Source organism: Dicentrarchus labrax, unplaced genomic scaffold (assembly GCF_905237075.1).
Source record: "Dicentrarchus labrax unplaced genomic scaffold, dlabrax2021, whole genome shotgun sequence".
In the NCBI taxonomy this organism is placed as follows: Eukaryota; Metazoa; Chordata; class Actinopteri; family Moronidae; genus Dicentrarchus; species Dicentrarchus labrax.
Window position 1 is genome coordinate 14842588 of NW_026136710.1, and position 25574 is coordinate 14868161.

General features: G+C 39.2%; 1 protein-coding gene across 1 annotated transcript in view; it reads left to right on the plus strand.

The window, feature by feature from the left end:
* Nucleotides 1-25574, plus strand: part of trabd2a (TraB domain containing 2A) — a 60737-nt gene that overhangs the window by 25383 nt on the left and 9780 nt on the right. Inside the window, exons 3-4 of the mRNA XM_051412709.1 lie at nt 3069-3215; nt 3722-3896. Of these exons, the coding sequence (XP_051268669.1) occupies nt 3069-3215; nt 3722-3896 (322 nt within the window). The remainder of the gene's footprint in view (nt 1-3068; nt 3216-3721; nt 3897-25574) is intronic.

Here is a 25574-nt window from a genome sequence, read left to right on the forward strand (position 1 = left end):
TCAACCGATATACCTCATGCAAGCTTTGATTGGTCGGGGTTCAACGTGTGGTTATGTCTCTCTCACTCGACAATGGCCTTATCCAACTCAAACAAGCATTTGACGGTTTCTCTTCATAATGTTTGCGAACACCCATTTTGCTCTCTTTGGTGTAGCTCCCAAAATAATGTTACAACACACTGCGATTACCCAGTTCACTAGTTTGCATCTTTTTTTGGTTTCTGAAGAGAACAATACGTCTACAAGTGTAGGTCTGGGTTAGACTTCAGTGGCCTGTTGTGTTGAATTTTGAATTTGAATTGCTCATTACAGATTGAATATTCACTTTTTCCACGTTCAATGATAGTGACAGTGCTACTTTCCACTATGCAATGCATCATTGCTGTAGTTGGATGGTCTGCTTTTGTGGAACTGTGTAAAACAGGTTGAAACGAGTCACTGCTGCCATCTTTTTGTCATCAGAGTTCTCAGCAGACTGATGATTTCTATGACTGTTGGGAAGTGATCCACCATTTCATAAATGCAATTAATGTTACCTCTCCTCAAAGACACTCTACTAAGCATGCTTGCCACTTTTCTTGCAAATCCTGAGCTAAGCCAACACACTTCAGAGCAAGAGCAGCGAGGGTTTTTTCAGCCGAGCCGCTGAAACACTCCAGATCTCCACATGTGGGAATCTGACTGTGATGATGTTTGCTCTGGATGCACACACCCACCCCACTCCATCTCAACAAGAGGAGCCATTTCCATGACAAAGGACAATTATTGACTTTCATTGGCTCTGCTTGCTTTGATATCAGCAAGGGGTGTGTCTGTGTGTGCGTGCTGGAGGGGGCGGGATAGGGGGGCAGCAGTGGAGGAGAAGAAGAAACAGGGGGACCTGATGAAAGGAGCCGAGTGGGAAAATGCACCCACTGACCCACAGTGCACTAACAGAAGAGGAGGATCACAACGGAAAGAAAGAAATCATTCATTAAGGTTTTCTTTCTTTCACTCCTCCTCTCTCCTCCTGTTTTCTGTATCCTTCCTCACTTTCTTGCCTGTGTTTTCTTCTTTTTGTCTATCTCTTTCCTTCCCCAAACCTTTTTACTCTCTTTCTTTTTATCTGGCTATGACTGATCCCCCACCCTCCAATCCCTCCTCCTCCTCCCCCCCTCCCTTCACAGCCATAATTTAAGGGGCTGAAAGGCACGGCGAGCGGAGAAAGAGGAGAAGAGGGAGCTGAGAAAAAGGGGAGACCCTGCAGATGAGGGCCTTCCTTCACGGACGTGGCACAGATGTGAGGGTGTTTTTGTGAAATGAGTCGGGGAGGGGTGGCGATAGGCTAATTTGCGTGGCATAAAGACGGGGCCCTTTTCATATGCAGAGCGCCACTTTGATGCGCGGGCGATGAAAGCTGGAGGGAGCGCAGAGGAGAGGAGAAGAGAGGGTGACGGAGGGGTTCTTTGTCCCCTGACAAGAAGGCATCTGCTCCACACTGCCCTCCTCTCTTCCTCTCCTCTGCTATACCGAGGCTCCCACAATGGGCCAGCCGAGAGAGAAAAGTGTCATCAGAGCACCTTAGAAAACAGAACATGAAAAAAAAATAAAAAAAAAAACCAGCCACTTGGGTCGGCCTGGTTGGTGTACGGGCATGCATATTAATACAGAATTCATTTGACAAAGATCTGAGCGTGCAGACACACACAGGCAAGTACGTACACACTGAATTGTAAAAACATGCAGACATACGGCAAACACATTTACACAGTTCCACAGCTAACAAAACACATCTTCACTGACTGATTGTTCCCATTAAGAAACAAATAAACCATACAAACTTTCCCCCCTTATGGGAATCAACATCAGTGGTCTGCAGGGTGAACGGTGTGTATGCGTGTGTGTGTGTGTATGCACGTATGGTGAAGAGATCAGAGAGGGGCCGTGTGCTGAGGTGAGTGGCAGTGGTTTGTGTGCCTGTCTCATTCTTGCTGTGTGTAGACCTTTAGGACATTCGGTGTGTGTGTGTGTGTGTGTGTGTGTGTGTGTGTGTGTGTGTGTGTGTGTGTGTGTGTGTGTGTGTTTATGTGCATGTATGCATATGTGTGTCCTTGCGGTACTGATCATAGGCGGCAGGCTCACCAGGGCCCTCTCACCAAACACTGGCCGATTTCACGCTCGCACAATAACTGAATCTCTGCAGGAGAGTGGAGAGTGTTTTGGCAGGAAAACTGAAAACTGTCTCCTTTGCTGTAATAGTTCAGTAAATCTAAATCTTTTACTCTACCCATTTTGGTTTTTAGATCAAAATAAGATGTAATAAAAAGTTGATGAAAATCTAAAATGACCAACAAATTTCAGAATGTTATATTTAATCCAAATGTCAAATGGGTGCTGTCCCAATAAAGTGACTGTTAACCTTGTGGTACATGTGAGATGTGTGAATTTTAGCCAGCAGCATGTGAGCCTGTGAATGTCGGTCTGTTGGTCGGGTCAGTTAGTTGGTCTACCACTTTGGTCCAGACTGAAATATCTCAATAACTTTTGGACAGATTATTAACCCTACAATGTTTCCATACATTCATGGTGTATATCCTAATGACTTTGGTTTCCTTTAGTGCCACCATATGGTTCACATCTGTTGTTTTGAATGAAATGTCTCAAACTATTGGATGGATTGTCGTTGAATTTTGTACAGGCATTCATGGCCCCCTCAGGAGGAATCCTAATAACTTTTGGTGATCCTCCATTTTGCCATCATCAGGTCAAAAATGTAACCTGTACTTTGGTTTATGACCAAAGACCTACAAAGCTAATAACATTCCAGCCTCAGCTCTTGTTTGTGGTTAGTGCTAATTAGCAGCTTCAAAGTACTACTTGAGTAATTTTAACCTTCTCATGGAAACAAATGACGAGTGTAGATCTGAAAAAGTAATCATGAGCAAATTTGTACATTAATCCAGTAACTGAATGTAATTCAAGAATGTAGTTCTAATCAGTGAACCAACATTCTCCTGCTCTTGCTGTTTATCTTCCATCAGGGTAAAACATTAATAAATCAATAACAAGTTGTCATTGTCTCATTCTAGGTGATCTTTGCCCTGAACCAGACGTTATTACAGCAGGAGTCTTTAAGGGCAGGAAGCCTACAGGTCCCATACACCACTGAGGACCTCATCAGGCACTACAACTGTGGAGATCTCAACTCCATCATCTTCAATCACGACACCTCACAGGTTAGTCTTGTCTCATCTCATCTCATCTCATCTCATCTCATCTCATCTCATCTCATCTATCTTATGAGGCAGTGGACTTTAACTACTTTCACTCTAGTTAATAAACTAAGAGTCATTCTGACCCCTTGACCTTTGGGGTGTCCCGCTGACACGACCCTTGACCTTTTACCTTCACCCCTAACCCTCCGACCGACCTTTTATCCCCCACAACTACTCCTACACCCTCCCTTCTATTAGCCTCTCTATACTATTACAAACTTAGTTCTTCCCTCCATCGTCCCTGCCATGTCTTTCCTGCTATTATTTGCTATTTTACCTCCTAGCAATCCCTGTGCATCTTGGTTAGTACATACAATTACCATACATTTATTATTTTGTTATCTTTATTGTCAATATTGAAGTTTGGCAAGAAGGTGGAGCAAATTTTGTGTAATGCATTTTTAATTTTTGCTTCCTATCCTTTTCACCTTTGTTGCCTAACTGAACCATCACGCCTGCAACCCTAGGTCCCTAACTTCAATAACGTGACACTGCCACCCAGCGAGCAGGTGACTGCCCAGGAAATAGACAGCTACTTTCGACAAGAGCTCATCTACAAGAGGAATGAGAGGATGGGGAAGAGGGTCAAGGCACTGCTAGAAGACCACCCTGACAAGAGCTTCTTCTTTGCCTTTGGAGCAGGTTGGTGTTAAATACATGCTATGGAGGGATAAAGAAGCAAAGTATAATATTTCTGTGACGTTAAAAAAAATCAACTCCACAGACGCCATGCTGTGTTTCAGGATAAAATGTCAAAAGATAACATTTAGGTCTTTATTAGTCTCGGCTCATGTGCCCGTGCACCAAAGCACTCAATAAGATTACTTAAATGACCGAAATTCCTCTTTTTGTTAGGAGAGCACTTCTGCAAAGGAGATAGAAGGCGTCTTTGTCTGAGAAGCTTGAAAAACTTGTGTAAAGGAAGAGAAAACAAAGACAAGTTAAAAATCCCAGCTGATCACAGAAGTGGAATTCGCTAATTAGCTTTCTCTTTTTAATCTGCAAGGCAACACAGCTCCTTTCAGATGTGGAAATATCATATATTTATAAATATATAAAAAATTACATTCCATGATTTTTCCCAGGTCACTTCTCTTACTTATACCTTTCATGACAAATTCACGTTTCTGTTTCCCCTCTCATTATTTGTTGATCATGTTAGGGAAACTGGTGTTCATAAGCAGCCCTGCAATTGATCAGTGACTTAGCTGACTAAACTAAACCAGACTAGACTGAACCATTGATCTACAGAGTTGTTTCGGTTCTTCCTCCAAAGCAGAGGCTCAATAAAACATCCTTTTATCAGTTCAGGACTGACTAGAAACAGTCTTGTGGAGTCATTTCACATAGTTTTAGACATGCCAGTTCAATACTTTAAATTCCTCTATAACTATGCAGCAACCTCATAAGTGGCAGCCACCTGATAAGAGACTTGACTTTAAACAGGGAGGATAAAGAGATCAGATAGCAGCAAAGAAGATTCCACAAAGTTGGCTACTTAACCATGGATGCCTCAGTGTGTGTGTGTGTGTGTGTGTGTGTGTGTGTGTGTGTGTGTGTGTATTCATGTGTCTCAGTTGGATGACGTGTATCTCAGGCAGACAGTCTTTGTCCTGTTGCAGTCTAATTGATGTCTGGTTGTTTAATCAAAGCATTGTTCACACCTAATAAAGAAGACAAGGCTATTTTGTAATAATTTACTCAGGTGGGTTTTCACTCTAGATAAAGTTAGTTTTTAAGTGCCAAAACATTGCCAAACATTTCCACAACCTCTCAACACTCGCTATATGTCTTACATCAAAAATACAACAACATTTTGAATGCATACAAAACCAAATAAAAAATATCAACCATATCTAAAATACTTTCAAGAAACAAAATTGTTTAGGAGCAAAGATTTCAATTCAATTATGCACTGAATGTGAGAATATAAAAATATACACAAGTGTAAGATATCTGCAGGTAAATTACCATTTACTCGAATCAGCAGGTTTAGTTATTGTGGCCAGATGTCTCACAATGTTATTTTATCTTGTTTCTAGCAGGGACCTCTACCAGAAAATATGTGTTTTTTGAGGACCATTGAAAGGAAACATTTTATAATTCTTCAGGCTTTAACTAATTATTTTCATTACTGTTTAATTTTATGATTATGTTCTCCCTTAATTGATTAATTATTTTGTTTAAATGTCAGAAATAAAACAGATCCAGAGCAAATGTCACCATTAGTCATATCATCAGATGTGAAGTAAAAAATGGTGTCAACATTATCCTTTAATGAAAATGTGCAACAGCCAAATACTTAAATTAAAATGTCCATTTTGGACTTCATCACACTCATAAATGGCACAATGTGGACTTTTAAGTTAACTAAGTTGATTTATCATCAATGAAACCATAAAAGGCTTAACATAGTTTATGATATTTTCACATTGAAGGGCACATACCCTTGGAAAGAATCTGCCCCCCCCCCACCCCCCCACTATAATTTGATTTAGTTCATTATGGGATATGTATGGAGGAGAGAGGATCAGCTTTTAGTGCCATCAATTTCACAGTCAGATTTTCCTTGTGATGACATCGTCAGAAATTTCCTCATCCAAAGACTCTTTGGTTGTTTAAAAGCAGAAAAGCAGTGAATTTTGAGCGGAGAGAGAGAAGCCTTCACAGTCTGTTGGTCTCTGAGCTGGCAGGAAACAGCTGAGGAAAAGCAGACACACACACACACACGCACACACACCCGAGCCCTAACAAGGAGTACATTTCACGGAGTGTCCCAAAGGAGGTGCCTTTACAAGGGCTTGGTCTAAAAAGGTGTGTGCCTCGGTGTGTATTCGTGTGTGTGTGTGTGTGTGTGTGTGTGTGTGTGTGTGTGTGTGTGTGTGTGTGTGTGTGCTATTAGCTGGTGAGTGAAAGTGATACGGGCAATCAGCCCAGAAGCACTAGTCTTAGACATACGGAGGGCAGGTTGGGTCGGCGTGTACAAGGAACGGGATGGGGCACATTAGGGTGTATGCACATGTGCAAATACACAAATGCACACACACAACGCACACACACACACACACACACACACACACACACACACACACACACACACACACACACACACACACACACAAACATCCCAGCCCTCAAGCCATACCCAAGACAGACCTGGGTAAAAATGTGTCCTTAATTATCCCTGGAGGGGTCAGAGGACACACACATACACACAGACACACACATACACACACACACCACAATGGAGCCCATTATATCGGCATACTCAACTTCCCTGTTACAATCAAGTGTGAGACCAGTCTTATCAGTGACCATCTCATGTCTCTTTGAATCTGTACAAAAGGACGTCTCGACACATTCAGGATGGGATTATTTGTGTTTGTGTATTTTGTATCTTATCATTTACTGAACTGTCAGTGTGACATGTTGCAGTGACCAGAAACTTGGAAAGATCCGGACCTTTAAACTACAATAACGCTGCAAGTTCAATTATGATTACTTGAAATTCATCCAGGCTTGACTTCAAATCGGATTCAGAGGAATTAGCTTTGTGCCTTTTTGACAGAACAACCACATATTTAGCATATTTCTCTTCCCGAGTAATGATCCCATTAGCCTGCAGGAGTTGGCCTGCAGATTCCTGACTGACCTATGTGGAAAATTGTTGAGGGTTTTCATTTTTCCCCATAATAAGCTTTATTGCCACAACAAGTTAACAAAACAGTTTATACATGACAATTTATTTCCTGTCAAATTGCCTGCTTGGATGCAAATTGTGCCACGCCAAAGGAAACTCAACATAGCACAAGAGTTAAGCAGAAAAGTGTTGTGGGGTTTTAGTGATCATGTTTGTTTGTCAAGATTGATGACAGTAAGCATCCGAACATGTAGATTGCAACAACTTTTAATCTGGTAACGCAAATGCTGTTCTTTTCTTCTTTGCGATACAAACATGATGACAATCTTCTATCATTTAGAATGTTTTTAATTAGATATATTTTGCTATTTGATGAAGCAGGAAAACAAAATGCTCCTAAGATCGTCAGTCTTGATCTGTAGTCAAACTTCTTGTCACATGACGCAGAAATGTTATAAAATCATAATTGAAAGAAGCAGAACTCCACACCCAGGCTACAACAATAAGATCATATAGTATTATAGTAAAATAAAACAATAGTGAAGAAAAATGTATAAATCTGCTGCTTTTCATTGTTATCTGTGTCCAAGGGTAAGAAATATTTAGTGATATTTTGTGGTTTTTGGAAATTGTTTATGGAGAAAGCATTAATGGTTGACAGTCACCCACTGCCAAACCAGAGCTAAGGTTTTCTAACCCTAAATGATTTCTCATGTGCTTACAGCACACACACACACACACACACACACACACACACACACACACACACACACACACACACACACACACACACACACACACACAGCCATGCACTCATTCTCTCTCTGTCTTGTCTTGTTTTGTGTTGGACCACGTCTGGAGCCATCATTAGACTGTGTTAAAGACAGAGATAAGAGATAAGAATCTTTGTTTTTACATCTATCAGTTATGTATATAAAAAGTTATAAACATATAAAAACAGACAAATCCAGTTTATTTTCAATTAGTACATCTAGATATCCCATTTGCTACCAGGAAAGGGCTGCCCCTGCTGAGACAGAACACCCTCTGTAAGGTTTTTTGTCTAACACCCGGTGCCATTTATCAAGAGTCGTAAACACACTGGAAAAGGAATAACACGTTACAAGATGCAGTTTGTTTGTGTGCAACTATTTCAGATATTTTTTATTAACATGAAGTATTGAATTAGTCGTCAGAATCTCATAAATACTAGTGATAGTCGTACACCTATAGAAAACTACTTTTACACAAGTTCTAAGAAGCTAATTCTGTTGTTGTTGTCCAGACTCACCAGAATGAGGCCTGCAACCAATTTTTTCATCGCAGCCCTTGCTGTTGTTTTTCCAGCGGTCTGGTCAGAGTGGTGGTCAGGAAGGCAACAGTCAAACAAACAGAAGTGGTCACTGGTCAGCCCAGAGGAACACACACATGTTTCTCTCTCTCTCTCCTTCTCCTGCTCTCTCTGCACACTGTACACTCAGTTTCACTTTTGGTGTGTCTGTCTAAGATCTGTCTCACCGAGCTGTCTTTTCCCGAGGCTTTTGCATTTTTAGCTTCATCACACAGAGCAAAGCGGATCCAGACATGAGCAAAGACAAGGAGAGAGACTGGGAGATGATAAGAGCTGCTTACAACAATGTGACATTTATGTAGCGCACACCCAAAATGACCACCCAGTAGTTTGTTTGATATTATGGGGGCGTTATGTGTTGATTTATGGAATAAGAAAAAAACTTGCTATGTAACACAAAGTGCCTTATCATCTCAGTTTTTTTCCTGATTTCTCTGAAGAGTCCTCAGTCTCTTTGTGTTAAATTAAACAAAAAGGGGTCCATAGGGTAACAGAACTACTGCCTCAACCTTTACTGACATCCACATCCAAAAAGTTGTGAATAAAAATCTCCACTGATTTGGAATTTGGCAAGCTTTCAGTGATCTGCTTATTTTCTACTCCAGACCCTGCTTACTGGCTGTATTTGTATTTTTGACAGATACAATTGGCCAGTTCTTACACAATGTTTGAATCTCAGCTGGCCTGCAGTGATAGTAGAAGAGTAACTCAGATAAAAATTCACACAAAAAGCTGTAGTTGTATCCATGAGGGTAGAAATATGAAGGTCTTTCCAGTTTTTTCAGTATATAACTAAACTTCTGCCCTGCCTCACCCTGCTTTGAGTTTAGGGTATTGTCATGCTTCGCTATACTTTACTGTACTGTAAGTAAATACCTCCTAGAAATTTGTCTTTTCCCCCATCTGTTTGTCTGAAATACCACGGCCATCACTCAACATAAATGATGATGTTGAAAAAGCGCCATATGTTCAGACAGGCATATGGAAGCGGTTATTGCTCCGCTCCATAGGTACAGTAACCCAATCCATGTATACAATCTGAACCCATGTTCCTTTTATAATTTCTGCCATACCCTGGCACTCTTGACTTTAATAAAATGATGTGTTTACATATCGCTGAAGGCTGAGGGCTCAGTTTCTGCCCACTCTTACCAATTCTTGTCTTGTTTTTTTCTAGGCTGAACTTATATGCATCCATGTTTCAGTCTCAACCCCAAGCTGCTTAGCACATCATGATTCCCCTCAAACTCTGCTCCAAAACCACAAATTTAAATATTTGTGGTTGTGTAATTGCCAATGTGGTTGACAGACTCTAATGGTTACTGTACTTTGAAATGTTTGACTCTTTTCACAGACAATTAAGGTTTGCCTTTGGATCTTTTGCTATTTAGGTTGGTATGGTCCACGCTAAAGTGAATACCCCTCGGTTAGTGAGCTGTTTGGTGCGGTGGGTAGGCTGCAATAAATGGATGGCTTGGTCCGTGTGCTGCGGCTCATGACAGAGGTTGACATGAACTCATAACTCACACAGAGCACCTTGACTTGTCAGTATGTGGGTAGCACTCGGCTCTGGAGCGGGGAAACAGTCATTTAATACACTGTACTTAGTAAGGCCACTGCAGTTTAAGAGTCAGCATTGTGTGCAAGTTTAAAATAGTGAAGGAGTATGACTTAATGAGTGTTAAAAGCAGTTATTTGCAAATAAGAATATATAAATGCAACCAAAGAGACTGAAACAGCAGTCTCTCATGTTTCCATTTACTGTGTCATACTGTGCATCACTGGTAACCCATGAATCCCAGGAAATAAAATATTTTTGAGTGCAATACATGTATTGTGCACTTCCCCGGATAATTTAACAATAAAATTAATAAAAACAAATAGAACAAATTAGATTTTATTAGTGACTATGCTAAAAGTAAAACAACTGCAAAATTACTATAAGCTTGTTATCACAAAATACTATATATCATCATTACAAACTCATGCTGTGCTGCAAGACTTGGTTCAAACCCACATAATTTTATTTTGAATTATAGTGGAGAGAGAGTTTCTAAAGATATGCCAGAGTGTTGAGAAATGTGCCTAAAATGATGCACAAGACATCATTAGAATATTTTCATTGGACTGAATGTATGAGCATTTCCCTCAGTGTAAACATCATATAGCTCTGGAACAAACCTATGCAGAATATACAGTATGAGACTGCCAGACAGTGTGGAATAAGATCATTTTAACCTCATTTAGCGAGCATTCTTAAGAGAATTTAGGGAATTTGAAAATATATTAAATAGATGTCTTTTTAATGCCGGTTGTATATAAACTGTGCTTTAACTACTCCTTTGTGCATAATATTTAAGACTCAGAGTTATAGCTGATTGACAGGACATTCCTATTCAAATTCTGTTATAAATCCCCAAGCCAAACCTTACACATACCTGGCCCAAATCCCCACAGTGTGTTTTCACACCGAGCACTACACTACATCACTGCGGTCGCTGCCCTCTTTCACTTTTTTTTTTCTTCCCCAGATGGTGTGAAAGTCAAAAAAACGTGGTGCTTTTTCACAGCACCTCACCCTCATAAACAGCCAGTTTACAACTGTTTGGGGCAGTCGCTGACATGAGTACACACATGTCATACAGCACCATTAAAATCCAGACCAGACCTACCACACACTTGGTAGGGAAGCGAGCAGACGGGGCGAAACGTCTGCCAAACCTGGATTAAGTCCCGGATTTAAGTTTGAATGACACCTTTATGCTACAACTTTTTTTTTTTTTAAGTTTTCAGTTTTTAGAGTTACGTATTGTAGGATTAATTTCTACTGGAATAGAGAATGTTTTGCTTTGCTTTGCTTTTCTTTTAATATTACCTTCTGTTTTTTTTTTCTTTTTACTATTACTAGAGTTTCCCCGCATGATTGAGATCAAATTGCCTCTGAGATATTTAACAGTTGCTTAATGAAAGAAAACAACAATCAGGCTTCAACATGTTTGAAAATGTTGTAATTCGTGGTTTTTGGAGGCTGTGCTCACAAGAAAACAGACACAACAAAAGAACACAAAAGCTTAATATCACACATTTATGTTTTCCTGATATGGACCTCTAGTGGCCGTGAATTATGACTCTTTTCTGTCAGAAGCAAAGTAGGGTGACATTGTTGTAGCACTGCAAAATCTTACATGGAGGAGGTCAGGGTGGATGGAAGGTTCAACAAGACGTGATTTGGTTGACGTTGATGGGAGACTGCGGTTAACATCCGGTTTCCTAGCAACAGTCACTGTCTTTTAACCATGACCACAATCTTTCTCACATTAAACAAGTCATTTCTGTGCCTAAACCTAACCAGACATTAACCATTGAAGTGGCTGATCAGAAAACAGCTGCTTTAGGCTGTCTACCCTTGCTGCTTCCTCTGCAAGCCACTTTGCAAACCACCTCTACCACAGCTCCTCCTTTTATGCTGTATCTGAATTAATCAATGTCATTTCTGTTGTCATTGATGCTTGCTCTGTTCTGTACCCTGGGGGGTCTGTATGTACATGGAAGGGCTGGGAGTTGTGCTCCCAGAACAGAGCCATACTGCCAAATCTATCAGTCTGCATTTGGAAAGAAAGTGTTATTCTAACAAAAGTGGTCCTGACTAAAATGATGTTGTCCTGCCAATAGGGTTACCTGAACAGAAAATGCTGGTTCTGGTTATTTTGTCAGATAGTTTTACTTTTACCACTCCACCAACATATTTATTTTATCGGATTGGTCTTACATCCTGGTTGATTTGACAACACCCACAGCTACTGAAATTGAATTCTTGGGTTAGAAAACACTCATAGAAGCAGCTACTTTGTCTGTAATACAACAGGAGGAACTGCTGGTATACAGTGCAGCCAAGCAAACCGGTGTTGTTTTAATATAGAAATCAATAATCAGTCAACAATTTATCAAATACATTAATAAAAGCTCATACAGTGAGTTTCCTTTGATTGCTTCATAATAAAAGTTTGTTTTTCTGATAATGCGAACTAGCAGATATAGAAAATGTTTGGTTTGCATTAGCAGTAACTTAACTTGATGCGGCTGTAGGAGATTGAGAGTAAAGAGCAATATCAGTGAGATAAAACAGTTGCTGGATTACATGCATGGATTGTTTTCTTATGAATCCCTTACACATGTGAAGGCCATTTGAATCCAATGGGGGAATGGCGGACTATGCCACTAGCAATGGAAACTGCTACTTAGAAAGGTTAATACATTAATTGTCAATTGCTGGAAAAAAGACAGACCATAATTTGTATAAAAAAACAGGCTTTGATTTCATGAAAGTTTTAAGATTTATAGCTTTTAAAACCTTTCCAGTTGTGATGATGATATCATCATTTAACGAAATGATTTTGTTTAAATTTGTCTTTTCAGTCAAATTGTAGTAAAACTGATGGTTTTACATGATGTAATGGGTGGAACAGTGGAACACAGTTGTATTGTTGTATGCATTGTATTGAACATATGATCATTAGTGATTTTGCCCAGATTTGCCACACTGTGAAATATATATATATATCATATATAGCCTTGTTTGAATATCTATATATAGATATAAAGAAATATTCTCATCAATATGTTGATATTAATTTTAGCCTCTCAGTTAATTTACAGTTTTTTGTGACTTATCAGTGACCTACAATTATTCATCATTGCTTTTACTGCTTTAAAATAAAATTATTTGAAACAGATGGAACGTTGTGATGATGGTGCTGGTCTTACTCTCTTTTATAAGATGTGGCACACTGACTTACTGACCACCTGTCTGCTTGGAGCTTCCTCTTGAATGCATAATGTTAGTTTACAGATTTACAAAGCCAGATAAACATGAAAAACATTTAACCGGAGGGATGTCAACATGTGAGGAGCGTCTGCAGTGTATCATCTAGTACATCTCTGTCTCTTCTTAAATGGGAGGATAAACCTGTCAGCCCCTCCAAATAACTAACAGGCTGTTAAGCTGCTGAGTGAAAAGCACCTAAACATATACATTTTGTTGCACTCATCGGGTCAAAGGCCTCAGTCTCTGTATTTGAAAGACATATTTCATATAGCCCACACTTCTCTCCCAGTCGTAGCAGTGAACGCCTGTCACAACAGCTTGTTGTGATTTATTGAAAGAGTTGAACTCCTCACCCCTGACCCAATTCAAACCCAGCAGTGTTTCCTTACGCACCTGGAATGGGCTTTTAACATGCCTGCCCAGGGGCGAAACTTTCATTTGGACCAGAAATACCTCACTCCTATATGAAAGAGAAAAGGGAAAGGAAAATTATATATGTAGCTAGCGAGCATCAGTGCATCTATTGATGATTTTGAGTGGGAATTGTTATGAAAGAGCTGTCCCTTTTCATTTTAGGGCTAAAACATAAGGAGGGCGACACACTGCCCAGAGGGGATGAAGATATGAACAGACAGAGGAAAACATGACTTGTGGGATTTGTGGCTTTCACTCTCTCCATCTCTTTCTGTCTCTCTCACTCGCTGTGGAGTTATTCAATACTTTTTTGTTTTACCGGAGTGGGGAGTTTTTTGGTTCGCTGTATGAATGAGCCTGTGAGAGACATCTTGGTGAGAGTGCCAGTTCATGAACCGTTTCTTGGATTTAGGGTTTATGGGTCTATGTTAGCCCAGATATGGATATTTTTGAAACTGCAATTTTCTTTCTCAGTTTGGAATTCATATGCTCATTTGGGCATTTTCTAAAAATTCTTCTTGTGTCTTTTGAATGTGAAAATGCACTAGTCTTGGCTATGAGCATTAGCAAATAAAGCAAAGAAGAACCTAGTCACTGCTGTGATTCAAACTCCTTCTCTGGTGTTAAAAGTGGCCTTCAGTCGCTGAAAATCTTGTTTTTGTGAGGATATGAGGCAAGAACAGAAAGAAAGAAGAAAATGCTCTGGAATGATGCTGTTGTTTATGGTTTTTAAATGACTATTTCATATCTTATAATAATCCTAAAATTAACTCTCGAACTCCATATATCTTTAACAGTGTGGTTTATTAAACAGTTTCATCAGTCCTAAATCCAAAAGATATGAAGTAAATTTAACTGTGTGGTGCCATTCTCTTGCAACTGATAAAGCTATAGCAAAATAATGCTCTGGATTGAACACAAACAGGCCCTATTTTAATTACCTCATGTCTAAAGGACCGTTTTCTAACTCCTGTTTTACGTCACTAAAGGTCTGGAGCAAATGATAGATTGTAATCATAAAAACACGATTTTCTGTTTTTGTTGAGGCTGTTTCAGATGCTTTAGTAGGTGCAGATGTAAAAGTTGGCCATGTGACACTGAAATATTTGAAGGGAGACAGGAGGGAGAAAATTTAGCCATGGTTCTATCCACAACACACTGTGGTTAACTGGCTAGTGACGGATAGAGGTAAGAACAATTAGGGATGAAATGGGATTAACAGATGTTTGGTAATTGACAGAGAGGGACAAACATTGTGTTATAGTAACAAATCTGGCAGAAAAGGGAGATAAGAAGAAAAAAATGGACTGTGACAGTGACGTAGGGAGAGATAGAGTGAGATAAGACAGCCAATAACAGAGCGTGTGTAAATGTACTCTATCCTGTGGATCTGCTCTTAGTTATAACCTAGACCTAAATCACAGATGATACGCAGGCCTCATTTGACATCAACAAGATCTCTTGCAGATTACTCAAACTAAATAGGCACAAAATTACACTCTAAACCACATGTTTTTGATGGAAGCTCTGTGAGAAAACATTTGACTAAAGCTACAATGTTGATTGCTTTTTAAAAAGTGAGTGGGACATCCAACTGCCCTCGGTATTCTTTTTTCTGGACTGAGACAGTTGAAGGGCTGAGCAGAGACTCACAGCAGGATGCGAGGCTTGCAGGGTTACATGTGTTTTCAGAGGAAGCAGTCTTGAGGCTGGAGTATGCAGGAGTACATTTTGGCAGATTCGGACGAGCAAAAGCACGCGTTTGCAGAAAAAACAAAAGCAAAGAGAAAGCTTCTCCTGCTGGTTGAATGAGCGTAATGATTGTGATGAAACCTCCACTGCTTGACAGTCAACAATTGATCTTAAGTATAACATGGCTGGTTGTGTTGTTTGGTTGAAATCAATTTCAATTTCCTACTTCAGTTCACTTTGGATGAATTTGTATTTGCGCAATTTAAAACTTGTAGGTGCTGGTTTAGAATAATGGCCTTACTGCTGACAGTGTAGTCCCTTTGAACCATCAGTTATCCTTCAGCTGTGCAGTATGTGCAGCCGATATGGTCTCATTCAGTCAGTCATAGGGGTTCCTGACCTTTTTTGACTTGTGAGCACTTAAAACAAAGCTTTGTCTTCTCGCAGGCCCTTATGACAGATGTAATTACAGTATGTCTGTGTGCGGCGGCCATTTCAACCAAAGAGCCTAAAGGATGTAAAATTATCCAGTAATTCAAAGACAAAATGCCAAGATTAGAAAGTATTCAGAAAGAAAGAAAGAAATTGCATAGTGAAAATGTGTTTTCCTGCTTTCTTATCCTTTGTGACCCTTTGTTGGGAACCAGTAATTAATGTTCATGTAGAATCTATCCTATACTTTATTGACACAAGCAGAAAAAGTAAAAACAATGACTAGACATGTAAAGATAGTGGCACAGTGACAAAATAAACATGACCATGGACATTTAAACACTTACATTACCTATGCATTACCTACCTATACATTACTTTTATATCAATAAAACGGCTCTATGTGAATTGGATTTGATAAGTGGTGGAATGTAACCAAGTACATTTACTCCATTACATGTATTTGACAGCTTGGTTATTATACAAATTAAGATTTTTTTTAATTTTAACTGTATGATTTTTTTTTTTAAATCAACATGAAACCCTCTTTTCAGCCTGAAGTCAGGTGAGCAGGCCCTCTTAAACTGCTTATAAGACCCCTTTTGACTTAATTGCTTTTATAGTAAGAATATTCCGGAGACAGTATTTCGAGAGTAAAATGAGACATTCAGTGGCAGGGACATTCAGAGCTGGCAGTGCTCTGGTTTACTTTGTCAAAACTGCTCACTTTTACAGAATTTTCTAACTTTGATCACTCTTTCACACAACCACAGTGAATGAACTGGTGTGTGTGTTCAAGCGCCATAATTTCTTGGCAGAAAGAGCAAAACTGAGGACTGCACTGAGAGGGAGTGTAGAGACTGTTGCAGCCTGACAGATGTAATCCCTAACACGGCTCCAAAGTGCTGTGTGCCACCACAAAGTTTGAGTGAGGGTTTATTTAAAAAACAACCTCACACCACAGGCCTCTTATGTGCTCTGTTTCTCATTTATTCTCAGCATAAATTCAAAGCTGAAGTTGCTCAGCACGGTCTTGAGAAAACTGGTGCAGACAATTTAGCCTTTCTTCTACTCTAACGATAAACGTAGGCGAAACATAATTCATATAAAAGAAAAGGCCCAGAGCAAGACAAAGCATTTAAAATGTAGCCATTGCTGTCTTTTAATTCTCACAGGTGAATTTAATGCTGATGAAAAATTGTGCATTTTTTAAATTCTTCTCATCAGGCTTTCTTTGTAAGCTAAACAAACCACCTCTCCCATCATTCCTGTCACATTCCCCCAAATACTATCCATAATAAATTTTACTTGGATGCTTTTTAACAGATCATCAGTCTCAAACATTTGTCTGGGGCAGTGACATTAGTACTAGAAACCTTTAGCTCTGTCTACTGTGACATAATAAATTAGCACAGATAAGCATATTCCTGATATGTGAAAGTTACAGATGAGGTGGAAGTGAAGAAAGCCACGACTCATATTTCCTCTGCTGCAGTAGGAACTACTGTATGTTTAAAGTTTTCAGATTTTTAGAGATGAGGAGTTCACATCACCTCTTTTTGCTTACGTGTCTTCAAAGATTAGGATTTTTTTCGCACCCACTTTCCCTGCATTAGCTTCGGATAAAGAGATTCAGAAATCAAAATGGTTGGAGAACCTGCATGCCAAACTGAGATACCACTTCAAGCAGCCCGGGCTCCACTCCTGTTATGTATAGCAGACTTTACATGGGCACCATGTCAAGATACAGTCTACGCACAGTCTCAATAGGGAAGTGTTTTAGTCCTAAACTGAAGGCCTTACAGGATGCGCTTATCCTCAGCTATCACAGTCTGGCATCTGACGACTTAACATTCCTGTGTTGTTTTGCATGCTCTTTCCCTTTGTCTCTATTCCTGTTTTTCTTTCCATGTTAAATTCTGCAATTGACATCAGTGCTCTTTCTACTCCCTCGTCTCTGCTTCTGTCTGTCCTGAATTGTCTTGTTTTTTGTCCGCGTCTACGTCCTGTCTGTTGTTTCTGCATCTGCTCCAAGCTCGTCGGCTCCCCACGTCCCCCTCAATAGCCTAAATCTGTTTGTGAAACGATGATCGGTATCAATTATACAATAAACGAGTGACCTATTGAATTCAGCCTGTTTCTGAACTGTGCGTCTCACTATGGCTGAGAGAAATAGAAAGAGAAATGTTTTGGTGGTGGTTGAGATGTTAGCATTCTTTGGCTTGACTTAAGAAAGGCTTACTTTGTGGAACAGAGGTGTATTTGAGCCTTTCAAATTCACACAGCCATATCACAGCTGTCTTTTATCACAGCTTTCTCACGTCACTGGTATCTCACATTCAAAACCATATCCTGGAGGAATTTGACAGGGGAAAGTTGTCCAATTCTTGGGATAAGTTCTCAAGAAGTTGTAATTTTTTGTTTGACAATATTTTTCGTCACAAGTGCCTTGGATTTGGATTGAAGCAATAGTCATAATCACGCAAAAACCTTTTTCGGTTTTGTTCAAGGCTTCGATGTGTAGAAGACAGCCAAAATACAATCCATTGCGTGTACTGAATCACGATTTCTCAAATTGCAACAGAAATACAATTTAATCCTTCAGGAGGAGTTTATGAATACACTGAGCATGTTTTGTTTATAGTAACATAACTTTATTTATATGTCTCCTGGAGACAAGCTGAGAAAGGCACACAAGCGAGTTAGAATAAAATCACTTAACATGTAAATAGATAATTTTTTTCCTGCTATATTTGTGTGTATGAGTAGTTAAACAATGTTTTTACAACCATGGCATGGTTCTGTAATAATAATTTGAGTGATTATTATTATCTTCTTATAGAGGTCTGTTATTTGTCTCGTATTTTGGGTTTCTGGCAGCTTTATACTATATTAAAATGACAATATAACAAGTCAGACTTATAGCTTAGTTTGTTCTGAAAAAAGGAGACCATGCATGTGGGGTATAAACCGTTTGTTTAACAAGTGAATTCTGCAGTAATGAACCAAGATTAACCTGGATGCAAGAAGGTTTAAATCTATATATATTTATTTATGTAGCCAGTTTACGAGTGTAGCTCTAGGGATTGTACTTTGGTCCATAATGAAATATCTCAACATTGGATTGCCATGAAATGTTGCAGGCATTCATGGTGCCCCCATGTGTTCCTCTTCCAGATACTGTAAATGCTCTTCATCCAGGATCTTGTGTATTGTCTAACATTGTGCTCAAAGATTTTAAGCTTTTTATTAAGTTAGTTTTGAAGGAAATCATGACATCATCTTGAAAAACAAGGGTCTTAATGACTGAGCGGCAGAAGCACTAAAACAACAGGTGAAGGTTTAGTTTGGCTCGGCCCATGGTTTCACCCTTAAACTGGACTTCTCTGGTTGTTCATCAATCAGTGTTTTTTTTATACCCTTACATACATAAGTGGGCTACATCATATGTAGTTTTATTTTTAAGTGCACCATTTATTTTTATGAGCTAGAATACAGAGGAGGGAGAATTGAGAGATGCAACCGATAGGAGCTAAAATTTAATATGCTAGGCTTTGAGCTGGCTTGAACCAATGACAGTACTTCTTTTTTTTTTTTCTTTTTTATACTTGCGACTCAAGTTGAATTTGTGGCCTTGTTATGCAGACACATTTAACCAAACATGTCTTGGTTTTGGCTACTCACTTTCTCTCCTATGCTATTATATTAAGAGTATCCTTATCCTGCAGGGAGTTTGGATCAAAATGACAACATATAGTTGCAAATAACATCATACTAAATTGATTCCAGGCAAAAACAGTCATTTTTGAAACTATTTTTCCATGGCCCATCCAGTGGTAAAGAATCTTGGTGCCTGCTAGGATGAATATTATATTAACATTAAGAGGCTCTTCTCAACACCACAAGTTGGCTATGTTACATCAATTATGAAAGTTTCACTTAAAAAAACAACATTTACTGCTGCTGTCCAGTAACTGAATTGTGGTTAAGATGTCTTTACATAAAACGCTGAATGCTTCTCTGATGCATTCCTGTCTTATCGCCTTATAGCATTTTTTGCCGCTCTAGCCACGTGCCTCTAGGGATGCTAGTGTTGTTTGGTCGGTAGGTCCAGACTGAAATATCTCAACAACTATTAGATGGATTGACATTTTGTGCATACGTGCATGATCCTGAGAGGATGAATCCTACTGACATTGGTGATCCCCTGGCTTTTCTTCTAGCACTGTCAATAAGGTTGACATTTTTGTTTTGAGATTAAACGTCCGCAACAATTGGATGGTTTGCAACTAAATTTGGAACAGTCATGGATAGTGCCCAGAGGATGAATCCTAGTGACTCTAGTGATATCCAGACTTGTCATCTCGCAGATCATCAGATCAAAACTGCTGACCTTCATACTGTCAGTATTTATGACCAAATACCTACAAAACTAATCATTGACTTTCCCATCAGCCTCAGATATACTTTACTGTGCTGTTTAACGGTACTAACAACATACTAACAATAGCATGTTCACACGTTAAACTAAGCAGCATGTTAGCATTGTCATTGTGATTATGTTAGCATGCTGATGTTAGCATTTAGCTCAAAGCACATCTGTGCAAAAATATAGCTTCACAGAGCTGCTAAGGTGGTTATGGACTCTTAATCTGGTTTATGTCCATAATAGATAAACTACTGGATACCTGCTTTTCTGAATACTGATAAAAGAAACCATGAATAAAATGTCCAAACCGAATGCTATGAATTTTTTTTTATCTTACCACAAGATTAAGAATGATGAAGTGACGACTGATAGACTACCACATGTAATTATTCTCAACTATCTTGACAGTATTTAATCATATTTGTCTCTGTTTTGAGACTATTGCCAACAGTGTCCTGTTCTTTTCAAACAAATTGCACTTGACTGATAATAGATTAGATTTAAATTTAATACAAGGAGGAACTGACTGTCTATCAAAGACATAAAACAGTGTGATTTAACCAGGGATAAAAATAAGTGCAATGTAAGCAGAGCATGTATTTCCAGACACTTGATATGTGTGTTAATATAGAACTGGCATTGTTTGCAAAACACCAGGATGACTGTGTGATCTTTATGCCAGTGGATAACCAATAATTTTCCTGTTATTTGTCTTTGACATGACTGTCACTTTTATGGATGGCTGCGTCTCTTTGCCTGTGGAAGACACTGAGGTTTTGCTTGTCTGTTAGCAGCTCCGTGAGCCAAAACAGTGATTTTCCAGTCCAATCTTTGGCTGGTTAGTACTTCCGATGTCCTAGAAATGTCAAGTCCTAAAATTCAGTCTATTATTTAGTTTTGACAATAGTTTCAATAGCGTAGCTCTCTTTTTTAATAGCTCTCTTTCTGCTTGTGTACCCCAATTAATGCACAATCAATGTCTGTAAAACCACTGTAGCGTAGTAAAGGGAAAGAAAGAAAGCCTAAAAAAACTGGCCAGTATATTCTAACCAAACGTTTGTGGCTTTATTTCATTGACAATAAGAGTTACTTCCAGGAAGTAACAAACTACATCACTACAGACTAAAGAAAGTAGACACCTCACTGTCATTCTCTTCAATAAAAGGATTCATTCAGTTCTTCGTAGAAGTGATTATAGGCTGCTGGGCCCAGCTGACTAGCAGGGAACATGTGTACATAAACAGCTAGCAAAGGCTATATGGGGCAGAATGGCCTCAGAGCTGCCTGTGGCGTTTGTTTATCCAACATGCTGTAATGTTATGAGAACTGCTTCTTGGACCCTGGTTACAAGTTGTAATGTAAATATTAATGTGTATGGAAAAGGAACGCTATTTAAGGCTTACCATATGTTCTAATAATTTGAGCCTCTGATTGTGGAGACTGGATGTCTTTTTAAGGACGGATGCCGCCATGGTTCTCATCTGGTGTTCCTCTGACTGGGCACAGGTGTGCAGAAAGGTTTCATTCAAACTAAATACAGATCTGTTTTCGGAAGGATGGATGTACTTTCTTTGAAACTCTTTCAGCTGATCTTTTAGTACTCATGTTGTCAAATGGAAACAATAATACAAAAACCATTCCTCATGCTGATTACAGGCAGGACTGTAATACATTAGGAATGAGTGGCAGTCAGGTGAGTGAAATTATCTCACTAAAATAAAAGACAGGAAGATTGAGAACAGCTGTCTTATTGGAATTATCCAACCTTGTCTCCAATAATAGCATTTATATACAACTTTGCTTTAGCATATACGCATTGTGGGACCCTTAATGCAGCCAGATTGCATTACATTTCAAGAGTATAACAAGGAAATATTTGTATTAAATGTGCACTGTCTGCAGAATGCTTGTGGTCAGCGTATTTCCTTTGTAATGGTTTTATGGTTGTGTTATGTTGAGTTAAAATACTTTGTCATAGTTAAGGAAAGGTCATTGTCTTAAATGTTGAAAAACTTACGTTGAAGCAAGAGATTTTGACTTTTTCAATTTTAACAAAAGCCACAATCTTTCCCTAGCCGTAACCAAATATTTTAGGAACCCAACAACATGTAGGATACAGGACGCCAGCCTCTGGTATAAAAGTTCTTTGCTCTGTACACCCAGCCCTAACACTTCCTCCTACAACTTCAATGCTGTATAAGAACGTCACACTTCCTGGATCTAGACAGCAATTGTGTTTCCTCCAGTTTTAGCATGAATAACCAAATATGCCACCTGGACACTGTTATAGACTTTTATAAAAGCTGTCAATTCATAGAAAAGTTCTTCATAGAAAACTGTAAGTTTCTATATCCATGACATGAGCTAATCTGTGACCCTCTAACTCTTGGATCCCGTGTATGAATGTCGCTGCATGTAGGGAGTTAGCTGTGAATGAGAGCTTTCAGGTCTGTCCCTGGTCTTTATCTCTACCATCTCCCCTCTCTCTGTGCCGCTGGAAAGACATACAGTCAACACATTGTCCATTGATGTACATATTTTTGGCCCATTTCATAGATTTAAAATGTATGAAATTGGCCTAAATAAATAATCTGTGGAAATATGTGTCAGATGTCACAGATGTCACTCCAGAAGTGTGCTCCTTAAACTGTGGGCTTGGCCCTAACAGGGGCAGCAGGCTTGTTTCTAGCAGGAGCCTAAATCAATTTGACTACTACTATTTTTTGTATCGGGAACCTAAAGCAATACTGACATGTTGGGCCTCAAGGTGTAAAACAGTCATAACCTCAATATGCAATTTGAATTAATTTATTGAAGTGACATTGGAAAGTAAAATTATACTCACTAAGAACATCAATTCATCAAAGAACTAACATGTAAGAGCTGTTTAGAGCTGGGGTACAAAGAAATGTTTTCATTTTGATTTGCCATGAGACAACCAATAACCAGAAAAACTGACTGTGATTCTGTGAGTCAACATGTTTAACAAAGCCACGCAAAGAAACCATCTGTGAAACCAGCATGGCATGACCAAGCGTAATACAGCGCAGAACAATGCTATAATGTTTACGTGTCAGCTCCACAGCATCACCATTTTTACAATTATGTGTGTTTTGTTTTAAAGCAAATATTGATGTATTAAAGGAGAAAAGTAAATATGGAAGTAGTTTTGCTGTGTGCAGTGAGTCACTGTGTGAGTCCCAAAGCTCTAAAATGTCTTCTCTGACCCAGACATCGACGCTCGCCCTGTCAGAGTAGAAATTTTAGAAGTTTTTCTTTGGCAAAGGATGCACAGGTGTTTTCTCAAGTCTTTTTTAAAAATGTTTTCTGACCCTGTTTAGAATTTGACAGCACCAATAACTTAGAAATGGAGTGGAAACCATCAATTCTTTCCAGTGTTAAGACACAACGAGACATATAGGATGTTTAAATTAAAATATCCAATGAAACCAAGATTTCTATTTAGATTGTTAGAGAATTCTTTAGAAAAAAAACATATTTAACCTCCATGGGTGGAGAGAGAATTTCTTTCTTTCGTTTTGATAGAAACCACAGAATAACTTATTGCTTGATGCCAATTATTAGCAGTATGAGAGAGAAACAAAAAGAGGCAGTTGTACTGTACAGCAGTTGTCACAAATCACCTGGCATATTTAGGCCTCAACATTCAGGTCAGTTGCCAAAGGCTACATCATACATGAGGAAAATGCAGACCTTCTAAAACATAATTTTCTGTTCCTACTTTCTGCCTCTTTCCTGGGAATCAATCATTTTTAATCAAAGGTGTCTGAATTTCATTTTTGTTTGTAATTCCATGACTTCGCACATAGGCTGGCTGCAGGTTTGACCTTTTCTTATTTATTTATTTTTTAAGTATGAAATATGTTCTTGTTAAGGTTGACTGTTGTTCATAAAAAATGGTCCTCATGAAATGCTTTCAGCATGGAATTTTCTTTAATTCATCCATCGTCTTTTTTTGTGTCAAGTTACGATAAAGGATTTTCAAGAATAGTCCCTCTCAAAAATGTGTGAAAATACAGTTGGTCCATACTGTGGGACTAGTGTTGTAGGTTCCAGCTATGATTTTCTATGATATTGCTTAAGGACACTCCAAAATAGAAAACATATTTGGGGAAAATCCACTATAAAGAATAACTTGTGTGTTTATATAATATCACCGACAAAGCTTCTTCTCAGAAGCCCAATAATGTCACTTTCTAACTTTTTTTCTGAGGTTTTTTTTGTGTTGTGCCACAGGGCTTTCAAATGTCTTCTTTAGTCTCAAGCATATAATAACACTGTTTTTTTCTTTCAACTCTTCAAACACACATTCTGTCCCCCAAAATACATTGAAGCCTTTGGGGACATGTCAGAATTGATGGTTTACCTCCTATTAGAATTTGCGTATTTGAATGCGTGTGTGTGTGTCCCTTTGAAGTTTTTGGAGTCCGCCCACCCTTCTGTGGCCCTGCATTGTGCTGAACAGCTCCATTTGTCCCACCTTAATCCCCTGACGTAAATTCACATAAATCACACTGAGTTGTTTCTAAACGTGGGCAGGCTGGAAAACTTGGTCTCTGTCTCTCTGTCTCGCTCTGGTTTCTAGCTCCCATGGAGAGTTTAGGAGCTGCTGGGTATTCATTTAACTGACCACCTGTATTGATAATGACTTCAGCTCAGAGTATAAATAAATGCATGGCTCTTTTGCATGGAAACTGTTGGTTATTCTCACACAGGAGCTTTACACTGATTTATTAAGTAAATGCACCCTCACTCCGAAACAGGGTAAACCATACGTTAATATTTTGAAAACACAGCAGAAACAGACCAAATAGAAAGTAGAAGCATGTACAAAGCTTTTCGGTTTCTTTTTTAAAGGATCATCACTTTTGATTGTTCCTCTTGGAGTGGCTGAGCAGACAAAAATCACTTGCATTTACCAAGGAGACAAAAAACAAAAAAGGTTATTGAATTCTGTGTCACTATAGACCAAACGATCAAGTGTTGACATAGCATCCCCTTAGTCCTTTTACATGGCCAATAAATACAGGGACATTGTTTTAGCCATCACTTGTTAGTTCTAGAGATGGGGCAGCATCATAGCACCCGTAGTCCATCTAGGCCAAACTCTCTCTATTGATGGCTCGGGGCCAGATTAAAGTGCCGGGGCTCATTGTTTACACAGCTCTGTGGTGCCACGGCTGAGCAGGCCCAAACAATGGGTCCCTGCTCTCCCTTGTCAGAGTGAGGGGAAGAATGGAGACCTCTTGACATGGCAACCTGAAGCCTCAATGCCCCCACTCCAGTGTAGCTGAAAGGGTCAGAGTGAGCAGGAGCGGAAGAGGGAGAAGAGGGGAAGTTAGAGATAAGGAAGAAGGAGAATGGAGAAATGAAAATAGAAGGGGAAGAAAGGTGGCAGATGTGAGGAGGGATGAAGAATGATCGAGGATAGAGGAAGAGAGATAAAGAGGTGAAGAGATATTAAACAAATATAGTTCATGAAAAAGAGAGGAGAAGAGGAAGGAAACAAAGTGAGG